Raw genomic sequence first — 23,417 nt, 5'->3', positions numbered from 1 at the left:
CTGCTTAAGATTCTCTTCCTCCCCCGCAACTCATCCTCATGTACACACACACACACACACACACACACACACACACACTCTCTCTCTCTCTCTCAGAAAAAAATGCGGAATTCCCCTTAAAGCAGTACTACATGTCAAGGATGACACTGTCCCCAAAAATGCAAATTTGAAAGCTGAAAGAATAAGATCTTATTTTTCATATACAAAATAATAATACCATTGAAAAGAAATTTTTGTTTTCACCCAATATAGTAGAATACATGCCTGTTTTTATAGTTTCTTTCCCAGCAAGGTACAACGTCATGCCTATCTAGGAAGAGAGCCTTCTCTTATCATAGAAGCATTCAGGATTGTTTCTCATATATATCTTCAACTTCTGTGTGGCTTCTAAACTAGATTTCTCTTGTATACCCCCATTTCCTCCTATTTAATGGTCTTTGCTGAGGTCACAGTCTTGAATTTGTGACCTCATAATTATTTTTATTACTACAAACTATGTTGTTAATAATACCTGATTAAGATGTCCCTGCCAGCAATCATCGAAAAGCAAAAATCTTTTGCAATTAGATTTATCCACAGTGAAGTCAAAGGCAGCATGAGTAATTACTAACAAAATTCACAAATCAATATGTACTTTCTTTTCTAACTATTATGAATGCGCCTCCTTAGTTCTCTTCTCCGTGTGGTTTGTTTGTGGATACTCTTCATGCAGTAGGCCCTCAGTGTAACAACCCTGATTGATTATAGGACAGAATTTGGAATGAGGCATGTGTACTTTGGAAACCACCCAAAAAGTTGAGTTACTTAAACGCCAGCAAACCCCTTATGAAAATAAAGCCTCACCCTGCAAGATGGCATCTTGGCATGAACCACACCAAGAACATGACTCAGAAGCCACAGCATACAGTGAACTTGGGGTGATACTTTTTGATTTGCAGAAAATGGAGGAGTTAATCGCTGTAGTAGAATGTATTTTATAGCCATAGTTAAACCCCTGATAGATCTATTTAATTGTCTCACATAACTCTTTTACCAGCCCTTTCTGATTTATAAAAACAATATCCAAAGGTGGTTGGTATTTGTGGTTGCTGTTTGTTTTCTGTTGGTATCTACCAGACTTGGCCAAAGTTCAGGTAACCAACAGCTTCGCTATTTCCAGCGTGCTGTGGTTAATGCTGTGGAAATTATTGCTGAGATAAATATACCTCTGTGGAGAACATGATGAGCACTGGCTGGATTGCCCTGGGCTTTCATCAAACCCTGGCCAGAAAGAAGTATGAATGTGGGAATGCATCCCTTAGATTGTTCTCCCATCATTGCGATAGCAACTGAAGATGCAATTATGAATCATGCCTTCTGAGTTGAATTCAGGTCAGCCAAAGCTTGTTAATTCTTCCTCCTCTTAACCACAGCCTGTATCCTTTTCTTCTTTGGAGTACCTTCCCCACTGTCTGGGAGAGATTCAGTAGCAGATGAGAGCAGTGAGATGTCCAGTAAGACAGACTCAAGTGACGTCACATGTTTGCGAGTAAGCTGTGGATAAAGAGCCCGAGTCATCCTTCTGGAGCATAACAAGCCTTGTCTTGATTTTTACTGTGTTTTTTATTCATGGGTCAGTCTTCCAAATCCGAGAACTTGCACTAGGCAGTCATCTCCTACAGATTGGCAATCCCCAATGCTTAAGTCTCAAAAGATTAGGTTGCAAATGCTAGCAGGAGTTTTTCAATACAATTTGCTCTGTTTTCAAAATCAGTCAAGGAAATAAAAAATTCTTCCACATATCCCCAAAATTCCCCACTCCTAGGAGATGATTATTGAAGCTATTGCTCATCTCTGAGGTGGCGGGATCTAAGGACACAGTCACTTACAGTAATCACTTCAGGAAAAAAAAAAAATATAAAGAAACCTTCTTTCAGAGCTGATAGAATGTCTTGAGTTATAGGAAGGACTCCAGAAGATGATAACAGGTACTTTAGTGCAGGAGATTAAATTGATTAATGAAATTGATTTTAAAATCCACTAATGTAGAGAAATATCCAAGGATCAAGAAGAATTAATTTTAATGAACTCAATTCTTTAATTATCTTTTTATTTTAAATTTAACATTTTCCGTGAAGCCAGGAGATTCTGAAAGTCCCAAGGAGCAGCAGAGAATGCACCTGGAGAAGAGAGATTTACATTTTCATTGGAAATTTCTCATTTATGAGTGGGGCAAAGGATTCAGATGGTAAACTTTAAGGGCCAGATACTGGATTTATTGGAAGAAGTAGACTATGCGTCTGTAACTTGGTTGTTTTTCTTGCTGTCCCTTCAAATCCGTGCTCTGGGCAAATTCTTGGGCAGACTCTGTAACCTTTATTACTCCTTGTAAGAATGAGAACATCCTTGTTGGTAACATAAAAATGCCATTTATTTGGCTATAAAAACTCGGATTTGTATGCAGCTCATGTGAGAGGTCTTTCCCGTTGGCCTTGCAGTCAGAGGCCAGGAGACCGGGCTCCTCCAGCGCCAGCCAGCTCTGCCTCAGACCCTCTGTTGAGCCCAGGGGGAGCTGTGGGGATGGGGAGGTGGGGAGGTGCCTCGGGCAGCCCACCTTTATGTAATGACATGGAGTGTTTACACAATTGCTGCTGCTTTCTCTTCTGGGACCCATTTGTAGTTTACTCCAGATAAGGCAATGAGCATCTATCTCCCTGCAGTTCTTTCTACACAGGCTTTACCACCTATGCTGGCTGCTCCCTTCTGGCCAACCTGAAGCCCAGGCTTCCCACCTACCCCAGTTCCTGGGTTTCTGATCTCTGTGCAGTTCTTTGCCTTTCTGGGCATAATTCCTTTCAAGATAGCTGACAGTTGGTTCCCTCATAGAGTCTATCTGGCCTTCTAGGAACATTGTCCTTGGTCGCACCCTGAACAGAAGGGCAGCTCTTTCCCTTGCGGTCCTCTCTGTCCCTCTGTGTCCTTCTCTCTTTCTGTTCTGTCACCAGGCAAACATGTCCCTCACTAAATTCCAGGGGACACTTGCAAGTTTCTCAGTGTTCTTAAACACTCAGCATTTGACTTCCGATAGGAGTGCATTCCCTTCCCTTTCTCCCTGACAGTTCTCTCCAAATGACTTATTTCCCTTTCTTATGGGGGGGAGGTATGTGACAGGCTAAAGCTGCATTGGCTCATCATTTTTGGACGGACCCTCATAGTGGATCCAGCATCTCAATCCAGGGTGTGCCAACATTGGCATCCTCTGAACTATCTGTCTGTGGGACCTCTGCTAAAACTCTAAGAGGGGGAATCCCTTTCTAGTATCTTCAAATAATTAAAGTGAGTTTCAAGGATTTCTTTTGATTATTCCCTTGAAGCCTATCTTTTATCGCTAGTTATTTCCTTTGACTTGGTCAGTCTGGATCTCCCAGAGAGTTATGAGGAGGACCACCAATATTAGTGGTGGTTTGTTGGAGCCTTTCCAAGAGACTGTGGGCCGTGAGGGAAGGAGCCACAGACATAGAGGTGCCTGGCACCTGCTCTTGTCCAATCCCATCTACTGAGTGGGCAGGGCTTCTGTCTGGCAGGTCTCTGGGAGCAACCCAGGACCGTTTCTTCCACCCACTGAAGCATAGTGTAATGACATTTAGAGACAAATGCTTCAGTGAGCAGTAAACACTGATTTCTGGCTATGTAAATTTTTTATTTTACAGTTTTGTGGCCATTAGAGGAGAGAAGACATATAACCAAATTATCATTCTCTTTTTAATAACTGAATATAAAAACAGAAATTGTGATTTCCCCTATGCGCTGCATGGCACTCCACCTTTTCTGATTCACTCTCTATCCCGAAGATGACAGCAGATGTTAAAACGTAAGAGAAATTTTAAAACAAAACAGAACTGGCAAGACAGTTCATGAATAATTAAGTCCAGCTAGAAGACCTCTTAGGAGATGATTTACTTGTTCTTGGAATATGTACAATAGTGAGTAACAAAGAATACACTTGCTATATGAGCTCTCAGGCATTCAGCTTCTCACAGAAAAGATACTCAAGGAGAAGACGAGACCAAAAAAAACAAACAAACAAACAAACAAACCCACAATCTTCTTTTGCTCAAAATGATCTAGTTCTATCCTATGATTTCAGCATGTCAGTAACACAGTCTGCTATGTTGCTGTTGAACTGGGAAGTTCTCAACCCATAATTTCAAGGCTTAGTCATTATTTCCTGAAGGTTCACTAAATTAGTGACATTGAAGGCTAATGACTAAATTTTGTTTTAATGTCATTGTTCATATTCTTAAAACATGTATACCAACCCCATTATGTAACATTTAATGTAGGAACATTCACAAGGGACTATTGTGATTCTAATTCTATATTCCTGTTTAGTACTTCAGAATGGGAAAGTGGGGGTTTCGTATGATTTCTATAATTAACTTTAAAACAGCATTTTGTAAAATGCTGTTTGGATAAAGAATTTGTATTGGGAAGGGGAAAAAAAAAAAACCCTTAATGTCTCCCACTTGGAGAGAGAGTTTTATTTTCCGGTTTCATAATTAGGCCACTTCCACAATCACAATTACTCAGCCAACACTGAGACTCTCTTGTAAGGCTGCCCGACCAGAACATTCAAGTGAAAGGAAGTGAGGTCTGGTGGAGAGTCTTGCTGTGAGAGCTTTGCTGGGTCATAATGCTTCCTCCACATACCTCATGTTCCCGCACACATGTACCCACTCCAGCCTCACAATCCTTATTCCAAAACAAAAGTGGGACCCGGCTGCTGCTTTCTATCTTGTCCATCATCACATTGGTTCAGCCTATCTTCATCTCCCACTGTGACTAGTTTGGTGTCAGGTGCCTCTGAACACCTGCTAATTGGTCTGCTGATCTCTTACCATAGCACAGCAAGAAGCAGCTTGTATTTCTTCCCCTTACAGACGTCCCGAAGCTGCCCACCTAGAATACAATCTCCTCTTCTTGCCATGGCTCACAGACTCTACCTGATCTCGCACTGTACCCTCCCACCTCTCTCCTGCCCCTTGGGCTCTTTCCTGCCTCAGGGCCTTGGCATTTACTGTTCCTCTGCCTGGAATGCTCAGTCTTCCAGATTTTAGACTCCTTAGCTCCTCTTTATCCCACAGGGTTAGCTCATGTCTCCTCCTCAGAGACGCCTTCCTGCATTCCAATCTAGGAGCCACCCTCTTTGGGGAGTTATTCCACATTGTCCTCCTTATTCCCTCCTCAGTACCTCCCCATCAGTAATTATGACTATTTTTCTAGTTGGATGCCTGTTCTGTGACGCCAGGACACTGTTGTCTTTGTTCATTGCCGAGTCTTCCGTGCAGAGAACAGCACATCATATGGGTTCAGTAACTCGTCATTCTACAGAGGGAGGAGGAGGGCGAGAGGGTTGAGAGCAGATGCTCTGTATGTATTGTTTTTTCCTGTGGGACATGAGTGTTGACCATGCAGGGCTACATATCTTTTTGTGCTTTAAATTACTTAAAACTGTGGTCATATCCCCTCAGATTAATATGGTTGCTGTTGATTTGCAAAAGTCCTATTTCTTGTTACAAAGCTGGGAGAATATGAAGTGTCATTTTGAAATGTTTCATTGTCGTCCTCTCTTCCTTGCAAGGGGAACTTTGGGATGTAACTACAACCCTAACCTAACCTAGATGTGAGGCTGAAATTCAGCCAGAATGCTGAATTAACATATTGAAAGACTTCAGTACACTGGAAATCAGTGCCTGCTATTCTTGTGAGCCCCCGGGTGTCTTTCCCCCTTCCTGGGAGGTCTCTGCAGGCACTGCTGGAGTGGACCAAGTGTCAGGCTTGGATGCCAGCAGGGTCATGGTGCCCCTGAGAGAGGCACTTGTACCCCAGTGAGCAAACGCTTGATGCCTGGTTGGCTTCATATGGCTGTGGCCTCATGCCGATGCCTCTTCAGAGTCGCCTTCCTATGGCTGCTTTGGGGAACTGCAGCGCCTGCCAGATATCCCTTCAAATAATAGCACCTGGTATATTTAACATTTGTGTTTCATAGTCTGGTATTACTTCATCTTTGGCTTGCATCCGAAGGTTAGAATTTTCTATTTCCCCCAGATAGTTATGCCGTGTTTTCTTTTCTTTAATTGATATGTGAGTAATGTCCCTCGAGTAAAAAGACTTGAAGTCCTCATGCTGTATTTTTAGTATGACCTCTTTGGGGGCTAGTATGATCACCGTTACTCTTTTCAGTACTCTAGTAATAATATCTGCAATAATGACTTGTCTACTAGAGTGAGGGAAAAACATGATTTGTAAAGTCTAGTGATACTTCTGTATAAATTAACTTTGAAGAACTTAGCTGACATGGGTCAGCTGAGGATCACACACTGACCCTTCTCTCCACTGCCTTATTGCATACTTTCTGTTGTTCACTACACTAAACCCAAATTCAGGCGCTTCCCAACAAATAATTTGGGGGTGGGGTGGCTGATGTTGAATTTTTACTTACTTGGGCTGGGATTTCCTTTTTTAACCTCTCTCTTCCTGGTCTCTCCAAATGCCACAGAGTGCGTTTCCTGATGGGTGGACGTCATGGAGAATTTAAGTTCCTGCCTCCCTCTGGCTATGCCCCTTGCTATGAAGCCTTACTTCCAAAAGAAAAGATGAGATTGGAGCCTGTGAAAGAATATAAACGTGATGCAGAAGGCATTAGAGATCTGCTGGGTACCACCCAGTCCCTCTCCCAAGCCTCCTTCATCCCATGCCCCATCGACACCAGTCAGGTAGGTTCCAGCTGCCATCGGGAGGTAACCCACAGAAATGAAGGCATAGGGCTAAATCCTTTTCTCTGTGTTGTCTTTGAGCCATTCCTGTCGTCCATTCCATATCATTGTCATGTCATATGAACAGCTGTTCTTTGTGTTTCCACCATATGTATAGATTGAGCTCTTTAAGGATTTCTCAGAGAACAAGTTGATCATGTGCTACAGGCAGGGCTCTGTGAGGTATAGGCACAGACATGCAGTACTCTCTGGGAATTCGCAACCAAGTTGAAGAGGTAAAAAGCAAATGTATTATTCTAATTCTGAATGTAATAAACGCAAAATGAACTGTAGCACAAATACGTGCTAGGGACACGTGTTAGGTTGGAATATTTCTAGAAGTCCAGTTAGAGAGGATAGAATTCAACCAGGGCCTTTAACAAATTTAAATAGGGAGAGGCATCCAAGGGTGAGTTATAGAAATAGCTCCATTGTCCATCAGCTGATGAGTAAAGAATAGGTGGTGTGTGTGTGTGTGTGAGTGTGTGTGTGATGCAATATTACTCAGCCATAAAGAAGGGTGAAATCTTGCCCTTTCCAACAATGTGGATGGAGCTAGAGGGTACTACACTAAGCAAAATAAGTCTGGCGACAACAAATACCGTATGATCTCACTCATATGTAGAATTTAAGAAACAAAACAAACAAGCAAAGGGGGAAAAGAGAGGCAAACTGAGAAATAGACTCTGAACTATACAGAACACAGTGGTGGTGCCCAGAGGGAGGTGGGGGGGGGGGTGCAGGTGAAGAGCACACTTAACACGATGAGCCCCAGGTGACCTACGGAGTCACTGAATCGCTGTATTGTACAACAGAAACTAATATAACATTGTATGCTAACTAGCTGGAATTTAAATAAATACTTTAAAAAGAAAAAAAAGTAGGGACAGGTAGAAATAAATATTCTCCTGTGGCTGGATGCTTGGAGGAAGTAGAATGCGTAGGAGAAGAGTTGGAAATAAAACTCAAAGAAATGAGATAGTACATATGAGGGGAAAGTGCTCCTGAATGGACATTTTTTTCCCTTCCCAGGGTCTCTGTTTTGAGAGAGACACACTCACATGCTCAAGATAACGGGCATAAACAACAGCTTTGGGTATTTCCTCCACACCAATGCTATTCAAGTCACTATTCTAAAATCAATGGCAAGGGGCCTTGTCTCTGAGGCACACTGGGTTGATAGTTTGTAGGAATATAGCTCTCTTGACCTGTAGAAGGTCTCCAGAATGTTACTTCCCCATAATATTCATGTGACCCTATTACATTTCTGCCATGTGTTCATGTTCCTGAATTTGCTTCATACCTTCCGTAGCTCGTTATTGTGAATTCGTTTAGAGTGGAAAGAGCAACATTTCCCGGCCTGCCTCACAGAATCTGGTGTAACACCTTGAAAGTAGTTGGCGTTAAGAAGGTTGAAAGGAAACTGGGGAGGAGTTGGTGGGCCAGAGATGATCCTGGGAATTGGACCCTCTCGTTCCTATGTTTCCTACATATGAAGCTTGAGGGCCAAAGTACTAAACTAGCTTTCGCATGAACACAGGGCTGCCAGGCCCCAAGTGAGCACGATACTTACTTCTCTGCACCACCCCTCATTGAATCATCAGGAACGAGTGTGAGGAAAAGTCTCCTGGAAGGTGGGGGCCTCAGAAAAATTAGGGGAAGTTTTGATGAGGGAGGAAAGGAAGACTTGACCAAAGAATGGGAGAAGCGTCCACGCATGCAGAACTGAAGATCTGAAAAATCGAAGATCTCAGATAAATCAGCAAGCCAAAAGAAACTTTGAGGGCCAGACCCGTAGTTGAATCTGCATGGACCCTGAAACTAGGGAGATGTTCCCCAGGGAATCAAATAACAGGCAAGGTCTTGTAGGAAAGGTGCAATTTATTATGTTGAATGAGGCCTTGTAATTTTTTAGGACCTAGCATTCTGAGAAATTATTGTCAAAGGAGAAGTTAAATATGTACGGAGTTGACTCCAACCTCCCTCGGGCACGGTAACCAGTTTGTGGGTGAAATATTACTGACTGGAGCTGTGTCCTAGGTACTACCTGCACCCAGGGCTTGAAGCCCGCAGCCTCTGGCTGAGCCCTGGGAAGAGGGAGCCCAGCTCCAGGCAGCCCAGCCAGTTAGCAAGCCAGTGTTACTCTGTGCAAGGTAATCACCAATTGAGGTCACTAAAATGATGATTTGGGGTTCCCTTGGTGGCCTCTTTCCACATTTTCTCTTTTTATCGAAGGATGTGTTTCCTCCCTCGTGCAAATCCCCTTTAAGTCTGTGATCACCTAAGGAGCACTAAGTTTAAAAATTATCTTGGTTGACCAGTAAAACCCAGATACAGTTAAAATTTGTTTGCTAATATTTCCCCCATTTTGCTCTTTATTGAAACATCATTCCAGTTATTAACTTTGACTCTTTGATGATTAAGTTGATTTTTTAAATCTTTCATTGAAAGGCAGATAGTGATTATAATGCATAAGTTAAATATGTTATTGCTGTTTTTCTCCATGATCTCTTTATATATGATATTTGATACACTTTTTTTACTAAAAAAAAAATAATTTTCTCCCAGAGCTGTCCCCCTCAAAAAAAAAAAAAATCAGGATTTTTGTAATAGTGGAAACACTAATAACCTTACTGATAGAATGAGGATTGTAAGGCCCTGGCAGGTGATGCAGAAATGAAGTAGGCCAGGGACACCTGGGTGGCTCAGTGGGTTAAAGCCTCTGCCTTCAGCTCGGGTCATGATCCCAGGGTCCTGGGATCGAGTCCCGCATCGGGCTCTCTGCTCAGCAGGGAGCCTGTTTCCCTTCCTCTCTCTCTGCCTGCCTCTCTGCCTACTTGTGATCTCTGTCTGTCAAATAAATAAATAAAATCTTAAAAAAAAAAAAAAGAAAGAAAGAAAAGAAATGAAGTAGGCCAAATGCACAGGCCCTCCAGCTGATAACTGCCAGGCAAAAGTGTGAGCCCAATGTTAGTGATCTTTCAAGGGATCAAAACAAACTAGAAATCAGGACTTTTTTTACATGAAATCTCCTGTTTCTTAAAAGTTGCCAATGAATAAACATGAGAATAATTATTATTATCATTATTGCTGTCATAATATTAGTACAATTTTTAAAATAGGAGGAAGGAAAGGAGAACAACTTGGGCCCCCAGGGTGTGACCTCTATGGAGAGATATGAGCAAAGTGCCAGGAACACACAGAGAAACTCTCCCTGAAGGTAATTGGGGAAGACTTCCCAAAGGGAAGTTGAGCTAAATTTAGAAGAATGGTTATTGAGGATGTTTGGATTAAAATCAGAGTGGGACAACGGTTAATGCAGTAAAAACAGATCTTACTTAGGAGCTAAATAAAAAGGAGAAAGGAACTTTAGTGTAGAGCCGGGCTAGGTTCTGAGTACAGTAAGAACAAGTGGGATTTACAGCCAAGGAGAGCAAGTTGGGGAAGTGGGGCAAGTCAGTGGAAGGGAAACTACTAAGAGAAACCTTGGGGGTTGGGATGGATTCTTGCTAAATTGATCTCACAGAATTCTATTTGAAGGTAGGACAGATAGAAGGCAATCTGATATCCCCTGGCGGGTGATGGGACAGGAGGAAGTTTGATCAGACACAGAGATGGGGGGTGATCAGATATCTAGGATGGTAGATTCTCACCAAACTGATTTAGCGGGATCCTTTCTACAACTGGAGCCTGGAGAACAAGGCCCAGGGGTAGAGCCTAGCTGAAAAGGGGCTCAGAGATTCCCATGTAGAGGCTGGTCTAGGAGAGTGTCCAGTTATCTGTTATGTGGTGTAGAGAGGTGTGTGTGTGTGTGTGTGTGTGTACATATTATGTGTGTTGTGGGGGGATTAACAAGGGTATGTGTTGCAAGTATAAGAACATAGAACTGTGAAATACTGTGATCTTCTGTGAGAATTTCAAGAAGGTTGGGGGGGTGTGTTTGGGAGGACCACGGTGGGGAAGGAGGACACTATATACTTGGTTCACACATCTAGTTTGTGTCTTAGGAGCTCAAGGAACACTTGGGAGACACCCAGGAGGAGAGTGCTTTGATGTGGTTTTATTGTTGTAGACTCATCACTCTGGCCACACTGTGGAGGGTAGATTGGTGGGCAGTTGAGGAGACTACCTGTGAAGCTCTTGCAATGGTCCAAGGAGAAAATAATGAGGTTGAGTGATTAGAGGAGGGGGCCCTTGAGAAAGATCCTTCAAAAATGAACACAATCAATTGTGTGACTGATTTGATGGTGTTGTGGGAGAGGACAAGTCATGTCGAGAGGGAAGAGACTAGGATGACTTCCAGGCTTGAAGCAATGGCAGGTTATTCAACAGAAAGAGGAGAGAAACAGGAACGAGGTTTTGAGGGAAAGACATGAATTTGGTTTCAGTAGCATGTTGGGTTTACTTTGGTGGGAAAATCCTGCAGGCAATTGGAACTGTAGGTGTAAACTTCGGGAGAGACCATGGCTGGAAACATACAGACTTGAGAGTGACCGTCTATGGCTGGGTGAGATCTCCCAAGGAAAGAGCATGGACAGAGGGGAGGAGAGGCCCAGGGAAGCATTCACATGGGAAGAACATAGAACACAAGTAGCTACAAGGAGGACTGAGAAGGCATAGCATAGGTAAAGGAGAATCCCAGAGAGGAAGCAATCTCTGGAAGCATCTGGGTCAGACAGGGTGGGTTGCAACAGTATGGTCCTTCCTGGGAAAAAGGAACCTCTGGGAACAGCCCCTCCTGGGGGGATGCGTAGTGAATTCAACTGTGGTACCTTATCTACATGCATTTTTATGATAGATTTCAATACGACTGGTACTGCTGACTTCACACTTGTTCCTTTTCCTTTTAGGTTGTTTTGCCCCCTCACCTAGAAAAGATCCGAGATAGACTGGCTGAAAACATCCACGAGCTTTGGGGAATGAATAAAATAGAGCTTGGCTGGACTTTTGGCAAGGTCTGTGTTCCTGTGGCCAGGAACTCCATCTCTGAGATGGAGAGTTGGATGGCCTTGTACTGTGGAGGGCTCTTGAAAGACTCAAATGAGGGAGGAAAACATATGAGCCAAAACTCACTGCTCCTTACTACTCGCTGTGTAGCCTGTGCTCCAAGTCTTGCTCAGTTGTCTGAGTGCGGTCAAGGGCACTGGGGAGGCCAAGCTCTGCACAGACAGAAGCGGGGGTTCGGCTCCCTTCTTACTTGGGAATGGTTTCCTTTTTTTAGGGGAATATTGAGCACAGTTGTTCCCCAACACCTCCTTCAGAACTCTCATTATTCCTTTCCCCTTCAGAAAAAACTGTCTGCTCTGCATGAAAGCTCCCCCCCCCCCAAAAATGCTGGCTGATTCATTGTTTTGGGTCAGAATATGTTTGATACAGTTTTCAGATGATCACGAAGATTAATAGACACTCAGAAGAGGTTACAGAATCTCTTGCACTAGAAAGCATTTTTCAAAGAGGATATAAATTGACTTTGTTCTGTGGTTTGTGTAAGGTCACGTCTGAAGGCACAAAGATAGGTGAGGTGTGGCATTTCCTGTGACCCTGACACCCTCAAATTATGCACATTCCATTCTATCTTACTGAAAGGGCCCCTGTGCTCCAACACTTGGGTACTGACAGAGCTACCATAAAGGATTCCCCTTCTATGTGACTACCTCCCTGCTATATGCTTTTATAACACCACAGACCTCTGCTTGGGAGAACAACTCACAATTGCAATATTACATTTATTATTATGACTATTTTATTACTGCTCTCTACTCCATTAAACTGTATTCTTTATGGGCCTGGGGCTATCCCGGCTCACCACTGAACTCCTGCTGTCTAACTCAGTACCTACCACGTAGGAGACACTTAACAAATGTTTGTTGAGTGAATGCATTAATTAGTTAATGTCTGGATCTATAACCATCCGATACAAAAGTCATGAGCCACAAGGGACTATGGAACCCTTGAAATGTGACTAGTCTGACTTGAAATGTGCTGTAATTCTCAAATGCACTGGATTTGGAAGACTTGCTATGAAAAGCTAATATAGAATGACTCAAAAATGATTTCTCAGACTTGAAATGATTTCTTGGGCTTGTTAAATGATAATATTTTTAGATAGCTAGTTAAATGAAGTATATTACTAAGATGAACTTCATCTGTTTATTTTTGCTCTTCTCATGTGGCTACTAGAAAATTTGAAATTATAAATGTGGTTCACATTGGTGGCTGACTTTGTATTTCTGTTGGACAGCTTCTGTCCTTTATTTTCTGAAGAAGGCTACCAAATGGGAGCATTTTGGTTCCATGAATTTGGGACAGGCAGAAATATGGCTGCCACGTACAAAATTTTTTCTCTACAAGAGTACATTTTGAATGCAGACACTTGAATAGAAACAAATCCACAGAATCATATGGTTTCACTCATGTGCGGAATATGAGAAGCAGCACCAAAGATCGTAGGAGAAGGGAGGGAAAACAGAATGGGGAGTCATCAGAGAGGGAGCCAAACCATAGAGAGACTCTTGACTCTGGGAAACAAACTGAGGGCTGCAGAAAGGGTGGGGGTGGGAGGATGGGGTACCTGGGTGAGGGGTGTTAAGGAGGGCGCATGATGTATTGGGCACTGGTATCATAACCAACTGTTGAATCATTGAACACTACACCTGAAAATAATGATGTACTATATGTTGGCTAATTGAATTTAAAAAATTTAGAAAAATAAATCCACAGAGCACAAACCACTAGCAACTCGGACTGCGTATCATCTGCTAGAGAGGATATTATCTATTTGCCTATCTGCAAATAAATGTCTTTGTCTTGCCTGATATGGATTGCCTGGGCGATGTTTGCAAGCGTTTCCTTTTCTGTTTTCGAGGGCAGTGCCCATTGTCAAAACTCAAATTACATTTTTCCTTATGTTGTCATCTAGATACGGGATGACAATAAAAGACAACACCCCTGTCTTGTGGAGTTTTCAAAGCTGCCTGAAACCGAGAAGAATTATAACCTACAGATGTCAACTGAAACCTTAAAGTGAGTGTTTAATTGAATTGAATGTGGACTGCACAGTGAGCGGGTGATTTAATGCCTTATAACAATACTGTGAAGGTATGTCTCTTGCCTTGAAAACATGATACATTCTGATAAATGAGTGGCAGTGGTGATTATTCCGGCCACAGGAGGAGTTAGCATAGTAAGGAACACATCCACCATTGTTACTGATCAACCCAGATGCAGGTGAGGGTTCTTGCTATCCAGCATTAAGTGGACCCTTGTCCTCTCCCTCTGTTACGTTACAGGACCCTCCTGGCCCTAGGGTGTCATATTGCTCATGTGAATCCAGCTGCTGAGGAAGATCTCAAGAAGGTCAAATTGCCCAAAAAGTAAGTGATTTTTTTCAGTGATTGAAGACTTGCATGCTTCAGTCTGAGTTTTGTAACGGGGAGGATGGGAGGTCCGTGCACAAAGGCAGGTGATGGCCCCAGATGCTCAACAGTGCCCGTTGAGGATGGCTTTTTTGTAAATTCCAGGCAGAAGTTGTTGCAATTCAGGTGTTTCCAGGATTTCCCTCTTTCACTCCTTCAATGAGAACCTGCACGGCTATTGTTAGTTCTAAGCCTGGAGATGTGGCTCTTGGTGGGTTGGGGGAGGTGTAGAGAGCCTTTGGCCTGCAAGAACACTAACTGGCATGGAACTTGAAAATGGTTGGTAGCCACAGTGAAGATTCACTCCTCTGGCATTGGGCCAGCCAGATAAATCCTTTGTAGAAGTGGTTGTCTCTGCCAAGATGGACTTGGGCCCCTAAATCTGCCTGTGCCCTATTCTCCCTCTCACCTGGACAATCCCTGAGAGACGCACGTTCTCACGTGCTCAGGTATGCGTTCCCTGGCACGTCCCCTGGCTCACTCGCTCGCCCTCCATGCACCCGCCTTGGGGATGCATGTATTCACACGCAGGTGTCATGATTACCTCTGAGGCAAGGCAGTGTCAGCTTTAATCAAATGCTTATCTTCCCCTTCTTCCCTGTGAAACTCCTAAGCTGCCAAGCACCACTCATAGAGGCAACTCCAGATGCTGGGAGCAGCACATCTGTGAGGCAGAAGCTGGAGGAGTGACCTGCTGGTCAGGCTGCTGGGGTCAGCGCTCAGCAGTCAGCCCATGCTGACTCTGCCCAGGATCGGGCATCCCACAAAGGTGGATAATGGGCAGTATTTAAGCCTATAGCAGACCCTGCATGTTAGGCTGCTCGGCAGTTCCTTTGTAGACAGAGCCCTGGTCTGCAAGTCAGCACATTCAGGTTCTGGCTGTGAGGTGGGCATGTGGTGACTCTGGGGCCGTGAGTTCCTCCAGACTCCTGTTCTCACATAACTACAATCAGCTCCTTTCCTGTGAGTCACTCCACAGCATGCCCTGGCCCTCTCCATGCATGCAGTGTATCTACCCAGGCTCATACTCAGCCGTTTCCTGTCTTCACGTGAGCTCTCAAATTATCTACCAAATTACAGACATTTAAGGCTGTGGCTTCTGGACTGAACAGCAAACTGTGAAGGTCACTTCCAGCTCACAAATTCTTGGAGGTCATGATTTTCCTTCTTAATTCCCAAAGTAAGGGTTTAACTTTCTGAGGCTGAATGACCATTCTCCACAGATTTATAAGAAACCTTTTGGCTCAAGGTCTTGCCCTTGCCAATCTGGTTGTGACCTTTGCTGTTGTGGAAGTGGGTTGAAGGGGCTGTGCATAGCGGCACAGCACACTGAACATGCCCCTCACTGGTCAGGCTCACAAGTAGTCTTCTTAGAAATGAGGCCAGATTGCATTAACCAGGCACTTTCTCTAACACTCTGGAATCTGTGACATGCATTGGCAAAAACGATTGTTGGTAGGGATTTCATCTAAGGACTTGAAAGAGAGCTGAGTTCTCCATTCTGCCAAAGGCTAGAACCTGAGACTGAATAAGCCTTATTTTCCTGGTATTCTTACCATGTGCTCAGATCTGTAATGGGGGAGTCCTAGAGATCTGTCCAAAAAATATATATTTTTCCTTGTAGCTATATGATGTCCAATGGCTATAAGCCAGCCCCTTTGGATCTGTCTGATGTGAAGCTATTACCTCCTCAAGAAGTTTTAGTGGATAAGCTTGCAGAAAATGCACACAACGTTTGGGCCAAAGACAGAATAAAACAAGGATGGACCTATGGCATCCAACAGGTAAGAAGTCCTGGGTCAAGCCTGCTGCAAATGCTAGGAGATGGCATCATCCATCAAAATGCCATTTTACTTTGGTGGGTATTAGATTGGAAGATAGAAGCTGCCCTTGCACTCTATCCCTCATGCCTCAGTGCACTCGTTATTTATAGAATCGGGACTGGACGGAATTTGTAATGGTCACATTGACATTAACTCTAGGCATAATTCCAATTTTTGCAGAAATGGATAGGCTTACCTTTCCTTTGTTAGTCTGGTTCACTTATGATTGTGTTCCCTTGTATGTGCCCGTTGGCTGCCTCTTCCCTCATTCCTTGTCTTGCTGTTTGCATCATGGAGAGCTGAGCTTTCATGCCACTCTCCAAGGCCAGAGTAAGCCTTCCGCACATCAACACAGTAGGTCAGCAGTGTTTCTTCAGTTTCCTGCTGAAGGTGAACAGGAGGGGAAGGAGAGGGGCAAAACCAGTCTGCCAAGAAGCCTGTGCCCCTTACTTTAGCCCATCAGGCCAGGATTCCTGGGCACAGTTCTTGGCTTACACAGGAGACAGCCTAAGAACCAGGGCCCCGCAAAGAATTAGATGGAGTTAAGAGCCATACCATCTTTTCCTTAAAGTAATCCCTCATCTCCTTAGGTACCTAGATTGCTATCAGGGAAGTTCAAGGGTAATGGTGTATACACGTGTATATTCATGTCTTAGCCTCCAACTCTGCACATGTCTGGAAACCCAAGAAGACCACAGCTATGGAAATCATGGCAGAAAGGGGGAAGGGGACTCAAAACAGTGGCATATTTGTTTATGATGACTTACGACCGCAATCATTGCCATTGTCATCTTAGTTCTCCCTAAGGAACTGAGGAGGACTCTAATACAAATGTGTGCCTGCTATAAGGAAATGGACCCCTGTGGTTCTGCCACCTTTTCTGATGTTTCTGGGAGCACAGGTGTTTCTCTGCATTGTTTCTCTGTGAAGAGACTGTTGTGAGGAGACTCGAACAGTTTAAATCACGGTGGAATAGTTACGTAAATCCCCATCTGCCTTGCCTTGGGAATAAATTTCTAACCAATTTCATGATACTTCATTTTATTCATAGGCTGGCATTATTAAAATGTGTTTTTTAATGCTAGCTTTAAACATTAGCAAAACCTTTCCATATATATTCATTTAATCCTGAAGAGAAGTAGTAAATGAGTATATTGCTAAATACCAAGGCACTGGGGGAAGAAGAGCTGGTCAACTGACAGCAGGGAGCCAGGACTGTGTCCGGTAGTATGTAAGTGGGACAAGCTCTTGGTAAAGACAAACTGTATTTCCTCAGAGCCTCTTTTCTCCGGCTTCACACAGGATTTAAAGAATAAAAGAAATCCCCGGCTGGTGCCATATGCTTTACTGGATGAGCGTACCAAGAAGTCCAATAGGGACAGCCTTCGTGAAGCTGTTCGCACATTTGTTGGTTATGGCTATAACATTGAGCCTTCGGACCAAGAACTGGGTGAGTTGAGCTTGTTCATTCTGGTCCTGGTTGACTCAACTGGTCCTCTTCTGCAGAAGTGCTGACTTTGAATAAGTCTAAAATGTACTATTAGAAATGATACTTGTACCAAAGAGCACTGAAGTAAATGGTCTATTTTAACAAGTGATCGGGGGGAGGAGGGAGAACCATGTTTAAACTCTATGGTGAGCACCTCTGTGGCCCAATCCCACAAGGAATAAGTGATCCTACAGTTTAGCTGGAATTTGGGGGATATTTGGTCACAAAACCAAGTTACCTTTATTTCTCATATCTACCAGACACGTGAATGTCAGCTTACTTTGGAGCCAGGTTGTCTCATTTCACAATTGAAACTGATTAAAATCACCAGCCCAGAACTGATGGACATGTCATATCATCCCATGCCCAGGGAGTGCTATAGGCAAATTAGGGTAGCATTACAAGTGATTAAGAGTATACATTTGGCTGAAGACAGATCTGGGTTCAAATCTGCTCAGCTTATTGGCTCTGAGACCTTGAACAAGTAAACCTTTCTGAGCCTCAATTTTTTCATCTGTAAAGTGAAGACGGTGTTACCGACCTTATAGGATTGTTGCTATGTATAGTTTGTAAAGGATCTGCACAAAGTAATCACTCTGTGTGTTAGCTTATATTCTGATTATGATATGATGATAATGGCGATTATTCTGTTAGGAACAAAATGTCATGTTGGGTAGTGGGAGGTCTGTCATCTTTGTTGTTGTGAAATTCTTTTGAGAATGCTACCTAATTATTAAAGGCCTGTGTTCTCTCTTTACCTCCTGTATCCTCTGCTGCTCTCCTTCTCACAATAGCTGACCCAGCTGTGGAGAAAGTCAGCATTGACAAGATTCGATTTTTCCGGGTAGAGCGGTCTTATGCAGTGAGATCTGGAAAATGGTATTTTGAGTTTGAGGTGGTAACTGGAGGAGACATGCGCGTTGGCTGGGCCAGGCCAGGTTGTCGGCCTGACATTGAGCTGGGGGCTGATGACCAAGCCTTTGTGTTTGAAGGCAGCAGGGTAAGTTCTGATGGTGTCCGCATATCCCCAGTCCAAGTTTCTCTGCTCCAAACATTTCTCTGGAAATTGGAAGTACTGAGTGTCTGGATCTCTGGCTTCAAAGTGAATCATCAGCACCACTGGCTAATTTAGGTCATTGAGTGACCAAGAGCTAGCTATGGTCACTTTGGTCTGTATGCTCACATCCTTTCTGTAACTTCTGTATCTGCCCTTGGACTTGAGCCCATTGCCTCTGTTCCAGAGGAGGATCACAAAACACAGTGCAGCTAGTATGTGTGGAAATCTTACCACTGTGTCCCAGAGTGAGTTCTGCTTGCTGTCATGGCCAGCTAGGTGTTGGGGGACTCTGGCTACCTTTTCTGATGAGCCTGTGGAACTTGGTTTCATTTATTTGTAAGATAGATCATTCTTCCATGTGAGTTGTCCCTGGTAGAAGACTGAGTACCTTGTAAAAACCGGGTACAGCTACCAGTTAGGAGAAATTGCTCATGGAGTCATTTCTTCAGCTGGACTGGGGGTTTTTGAGACCTCCAGTCCTCTAACCCTGCGGTCTTATTTCCTAGGGCCAGCGGTGGCATCAAGGCAGTGGGTATTTTGGACGTACGTGGCAGCCAGGAGACGTGGTTGGATGTATGATTAACTTGGATGATGCTTCGATGATCTTCACACTGAATGGCGAGCTGCTGATCACCAACAAAGGCTCTGAACTCGCCTTCGCTGATTACGAAATTGAGAATGGTAAATTTCCCACCCTCTCCCCACTGCATTCCAGCTCTGAGTTGAGGGAAGATCCAGGGAGATCTGGGTGAGCTCATCTACCTCCTTACTCAAGATGAACCATCCTTTGCATATTTGAAACTCTGGTGGTATACTATCATTTTTGAAGAGTCCAGACAAATCATGGTGATATTTGGTACGGACAGCATAAATGCAACTTGTGAACTTCCAGATAGCTTTAGAAGCTCTCCTCGGATTCCCAGCCCTGCACCTTGGCGTGTTAAGGTTTCCCAGCATTACAGAGGAAATGCTAATTGCATATGGACTTAGGCCCTGGGAGAATAGAAAAGTCAATGAATTAAGGAATTATCCTTTTATTCTGATTTGAAATGTCATTCTGCTTGTTTGTGTAATTGAACTTGATGCTTTGGTGAGAACCACTCAGACACAAAAGTTTGACTTAGCTGTTCCTTGAATCAAATATAATTTATTTTGAATTCAGACATGCTGGGAAAGCCAAGCACAGTTGCACTCATTAATGGCCCTGAATAGATGGCAGTCGGGCCATTGCCTCTGGCTACACTGAGGGGACATTGGTACTTCTCATTTCCCTGTCCGCATAACTACAACACGTACCTACGTGGCTGGCCGCGCATAGAAGTTAAGGAGCACTGCACTGTGAGTCAGCTGATTCATACCTGACAAGCTCTGTGACTCTTAGAGACTCTTGGCTTGACCTCTCTGGGTTTCACTTTTTTCATCTATACCAGAAAATTAGAGGATGGACCATACAAGTTCCAACATCCTTCTCTGTTAGAAAGTTCTAGGGCAATGACTTAATACCCATTGTACGTACGCCTCTTTGCTTGGTGCTGGCCCACTCTCTTTTCCTTATAGACAAGGACGAGGTGGAGAGTTGAGAAGGTAAGAGGGTGCTCCGGGTTGGGTGACCTGAGCTGTCCTCCTGCGTCTACCCCCCTCCACCTGTGACATCTTGGGTTGACTTTGCTTAACCTCATCTCTCCCTCTGTGAATGATCAGGGCTCCTGTTAGCTCTAAATTTTTGAAACTCCACAAAAAGAAATGGTTTTCATTTAGAAAGCTAAAAAAGGTAAAAACTACTTAAGCAAGAGCAGCAGAAATATGTGTAACTGTACGTAGAATAATGAAAATATTCTTTATTTACAGAGTTTTAAACTTGATAAATCCCTTTCATGCCTTTTATGGGCACCTGTTATCCATACCTCACTGTACTCTAAGAGAACTTTAAAGCCACATATTTGGGAAATAGAGAGGTTGCAAGTCAGTGTCTTTTCCTAGAAAGACAAGATGACTGAAGCCAGATGGGGTCATATTTTCGTGCCTTCTGCAAAGGTTTAAAAGCAAGGTTTTAAAGAAAGAATCCTGGTCTCGGAGACCTGTGGAAAAGACGTTGCCAGCAGAGAGAATGACCTCTGTGTCACTCAGAGGCACAGCAGAGGAAATGTGTAGGACAGAAGGGCAGTGTAGAAGGCCCCCTCTGACACTGAGCTTAGGAAACCTCTGTCTTCCCAGTACCCACCACATGCAGCGCTCTCATCTTGAGACCAGAAAGAGAAGGAAGAACTAGAAGATTGAGGCCCATCCATAAGGAAAGTAGCTCCCTAAGGGAAAAGCAGTCCAAGGACCAGTGACCTTCTCCTGGCCCCGCTGTGTAGGAACAAGGGGAGGTTACTTCCCTAGGAGTCTTTGGTCTCACAGAAGGGAGGGCTAAGAATCTTGTATGTGGTGCAGAATTATAAGAACTTTGTAAAGTCCAAAGCCTTGCTGCTCAAAGTTTGGCCCACATGTAAGAAATGCAGGATCTCAGGCCCCCATGCCACACTGCTGAACTCCTGTGGTTTGCACATTAAAGCGTGAGAAACAGTGGTCCAAAGTATATATAAACGCAAGCAGTAACAGTGTGAGGGGGCTCGTTTTCTCATTGTAAAATTAAATGACACACAAATATGAAAAGAGAACTCCTAACACAAAGTGCTAGATTAGAAATGGCAAATGAGGAAGACAGAAAGGAAATTCTAGAAATACAGGCTCGAAACTGAATGTGACATAAAGACTCCGAGAAGTCCACCTCTAAGAAGCAGGGTATCCCGTCTGAGCATATAACTACAGTAAGAATAATAGTGTCTGAGTAGTATGAGTAATAGTGTAGAATTGGAAAATGGCAGGAAAGGGTGTGAGAATCTGGGAGATTTGTCTATGGAATTTATGGAAGACAAGGCTATGAAGATAGGGAAGATGCAGGTGACAGCCTTGAATACCAAGACTCAGTCTTTTCATTCAAGAAATTTGTGTTGTCAGACTTGGACCATGCACCCTTGGCCTTGACTCTGGGGCATGGGAGCTATTGTGGGGTTTGAGCAGAATGCTATAAAGAAGAGGGATGTTTTACGGTAACTTCGCTCTTCGAGATCATCTGTGTTGTAATGAAAGAACTGCCTGCTAGACCTTTTGTGTATGGGGACACGATCTGACCTTCAGAATCACAAAGTCTATTATTAGGGAGCTGTTTTATAATAGAATTGTACCGTATGGTGTTAACATATTGTGCTGTAATATTGTATTGCACTTTGATAATACAGAGACAAGATAACTGGAAGGCTCTTTCCATTCTGTGATGGCTCAGGAGTCTGCAGAAGGACAGTTGAAAGGAAGTCAGCAAGCCATTCTTTGGTAACAATAGCCTGGCGGCCTAGAATAGCCCTCTAGCTCTGGCTCTCTGCATAAGGTAGAAAGAGACAACAATTCTTGCCTTGAGCTGTTATGAAAAGCAGCTGTTGAAATAAAGCATTTTGTACACAGTAGACCCCACAAAGCAGAATCCCCCTTGGGCTTGTGTTCTGGTGGCCAGCATCTCAGCCTGGATTCAGGCCATTCCCTCAATGGGAGTGGTGCTGGTGGGAAGTTTCTAGTCCTTCTGGGGAAGGAGTAGGGACAGGCATTCCAACACAGGGCTGTTTGCCTCTGGGTTATTTATAAATGGTTGTCTCTATCCTCTTCTGTATCATAGCTGATACCTCTTATCTGCATCATTAGGATTGTCCTAATCATTGTTCCCTACTCCTATCTCTGGCTTGGACCATCACAGTTCTCTGTGTTGTCATCTCATAGCTTCTGGAAGCTCAGAAGCTTCGCTGATGAAACCTTTGCTATTAGTCTTCTCTTTATTCCACTTAAAGGAAAGGGAGATACAATCCTGAATGCCCTGTTAGACCTCAGAACATGATGAGGGAGCACGGCTTTCTCCCGTGTGGCTTCTCTGCCAAGCACTCCCCCGGGAGACAAACTGCTCTGGCGTAGCTTTGGTGTCTGCAGGGATGGCCTCCCCACTGCTGCTTCTGGGGGCTCGGCAGGATTTCACAGATTCCCCCAGCTCTGTTGGAAGCACCCCCATAGGTGGCAGAGGAAACATACCTGCAGGAGCTGTCACTGCCCTCTGCAAGCAAACCACACAGGTGCCGGGGGTCCCCCGCCATTCTCGAAAATGGCTGGAGCAGAGGCACACCACCCCTGGTTTCTAGCATTGGCTACGAGGCTCGTGACAACCTCCATGCTGCCTCTGAAAGCCATCTTCCTGACGCTTACTCAGAGAAGGAAATGCATGGGGACAGCACATGCTACTGGAGTGAGACTCTCAGAAACGCCCAGGGAAAGTCCCAGGCACTCCTCTAATCACTGGTCTCCAAGATCACATTTGTTCCTTTACCAGTATGAGCTGCTCTTGTGTCTTTACAGCTTGAAATGGATTAACAAAAGGTCCCTGATTTAGATCTTCTAGGGAACCACATTTGTTGCTTTTTCCCCTGAGCTCCTGAGTTAGAAAAAGATGGCCCTCCTGGCTCTCCCTCTTCTAATCACAGGACTAGTCAAGGGGCCTTGTGAGACAAGATTGAGCAGAATCTGGAGTCCTCTGTGGGATTTAAATGCCTCTGCTCTTGCCGTCCTCTCTTGGAACAAGAACTCTCCTTGCATCTTAGTTCAAGATAATGCTATTTGCGAATTTCCTCCAGAAACCTCTTCAGAAATGTCAGCATACTGGGCCTTCTGGGTGGTGCAGTCAGTGGAGCATCTGACTCTTGGTTTGGGTCGGGTTGTGATCTCAGGATCACGGGATCAAGCCCTGCATCAGGCTCCGCGCTC

The 23,417-nt window shown here is 44.0% G+C and overlaps 1 protein-coding gene across 1 annotated transcript in view; it reads left to right on the top strand.

Moving 5' to 3' along the window:
* Positions 1 to 23,417, top strand: part of RYR3 (ryanodine receptor 3) — a 511,070-nt gene that overhangs the window by 290,829 nt on the left and 196,824 nt on the right. Inside the window, exons 20-27 of the mRNA XM_032343182.1 lie at positions 6,539 to 6,755; positions 11,645 to 11,749; positions 13,714 to 13,817; positions 14,084 to 14,167; positions 15,834 to 15,993; positions 17,335 to 17,482; positions 18,316 to 18,521; positions 19,085 to 19,259. Of these exons, the coding sequence (XP_032199073.1) occupies positions 6,539 to 6,755; positions 11,645 to 11,749; positions 13,714 to 13,817; positions 14,084 to 14,167; positions 15,834 to 15,993; positions 17,335 to 17,482; positions 18,316 to 18,521; positions 19,085 to 19,259 (1,199 nt within the window). The remainder of the gene's footprint in view (positions 1 to 6,538; positions 6,756 to 11,644; positions 11,750 to 13,713; positions 13,818 to 14,083; positions 14,168 to 15,833; positions 15,994 to 17,334; positions 17,483 to 18,315; positions 18,522 to 19,084; positions 19,260 to 23,417) is intronic.

The sequence above is a fragment of the Mustela erminea genome, chromosome 5 (assembly GCF_009829155.1).
Source record: "Mustela erminea isolate mMusErm1 chromosome 5, mMusErm1.Pri, whole genome shotgun sequence".
Lineage (NCBI taxonomy): Eukaryota > Metazoa > Chordata > Mammalia > Carnivora > Mustelidae > Mustela > Mustela erminea.
Note: the sequence above shows the minus strand (reverse complement) of the source record. Positions and strands in the feature narration are given on the sequence as shown.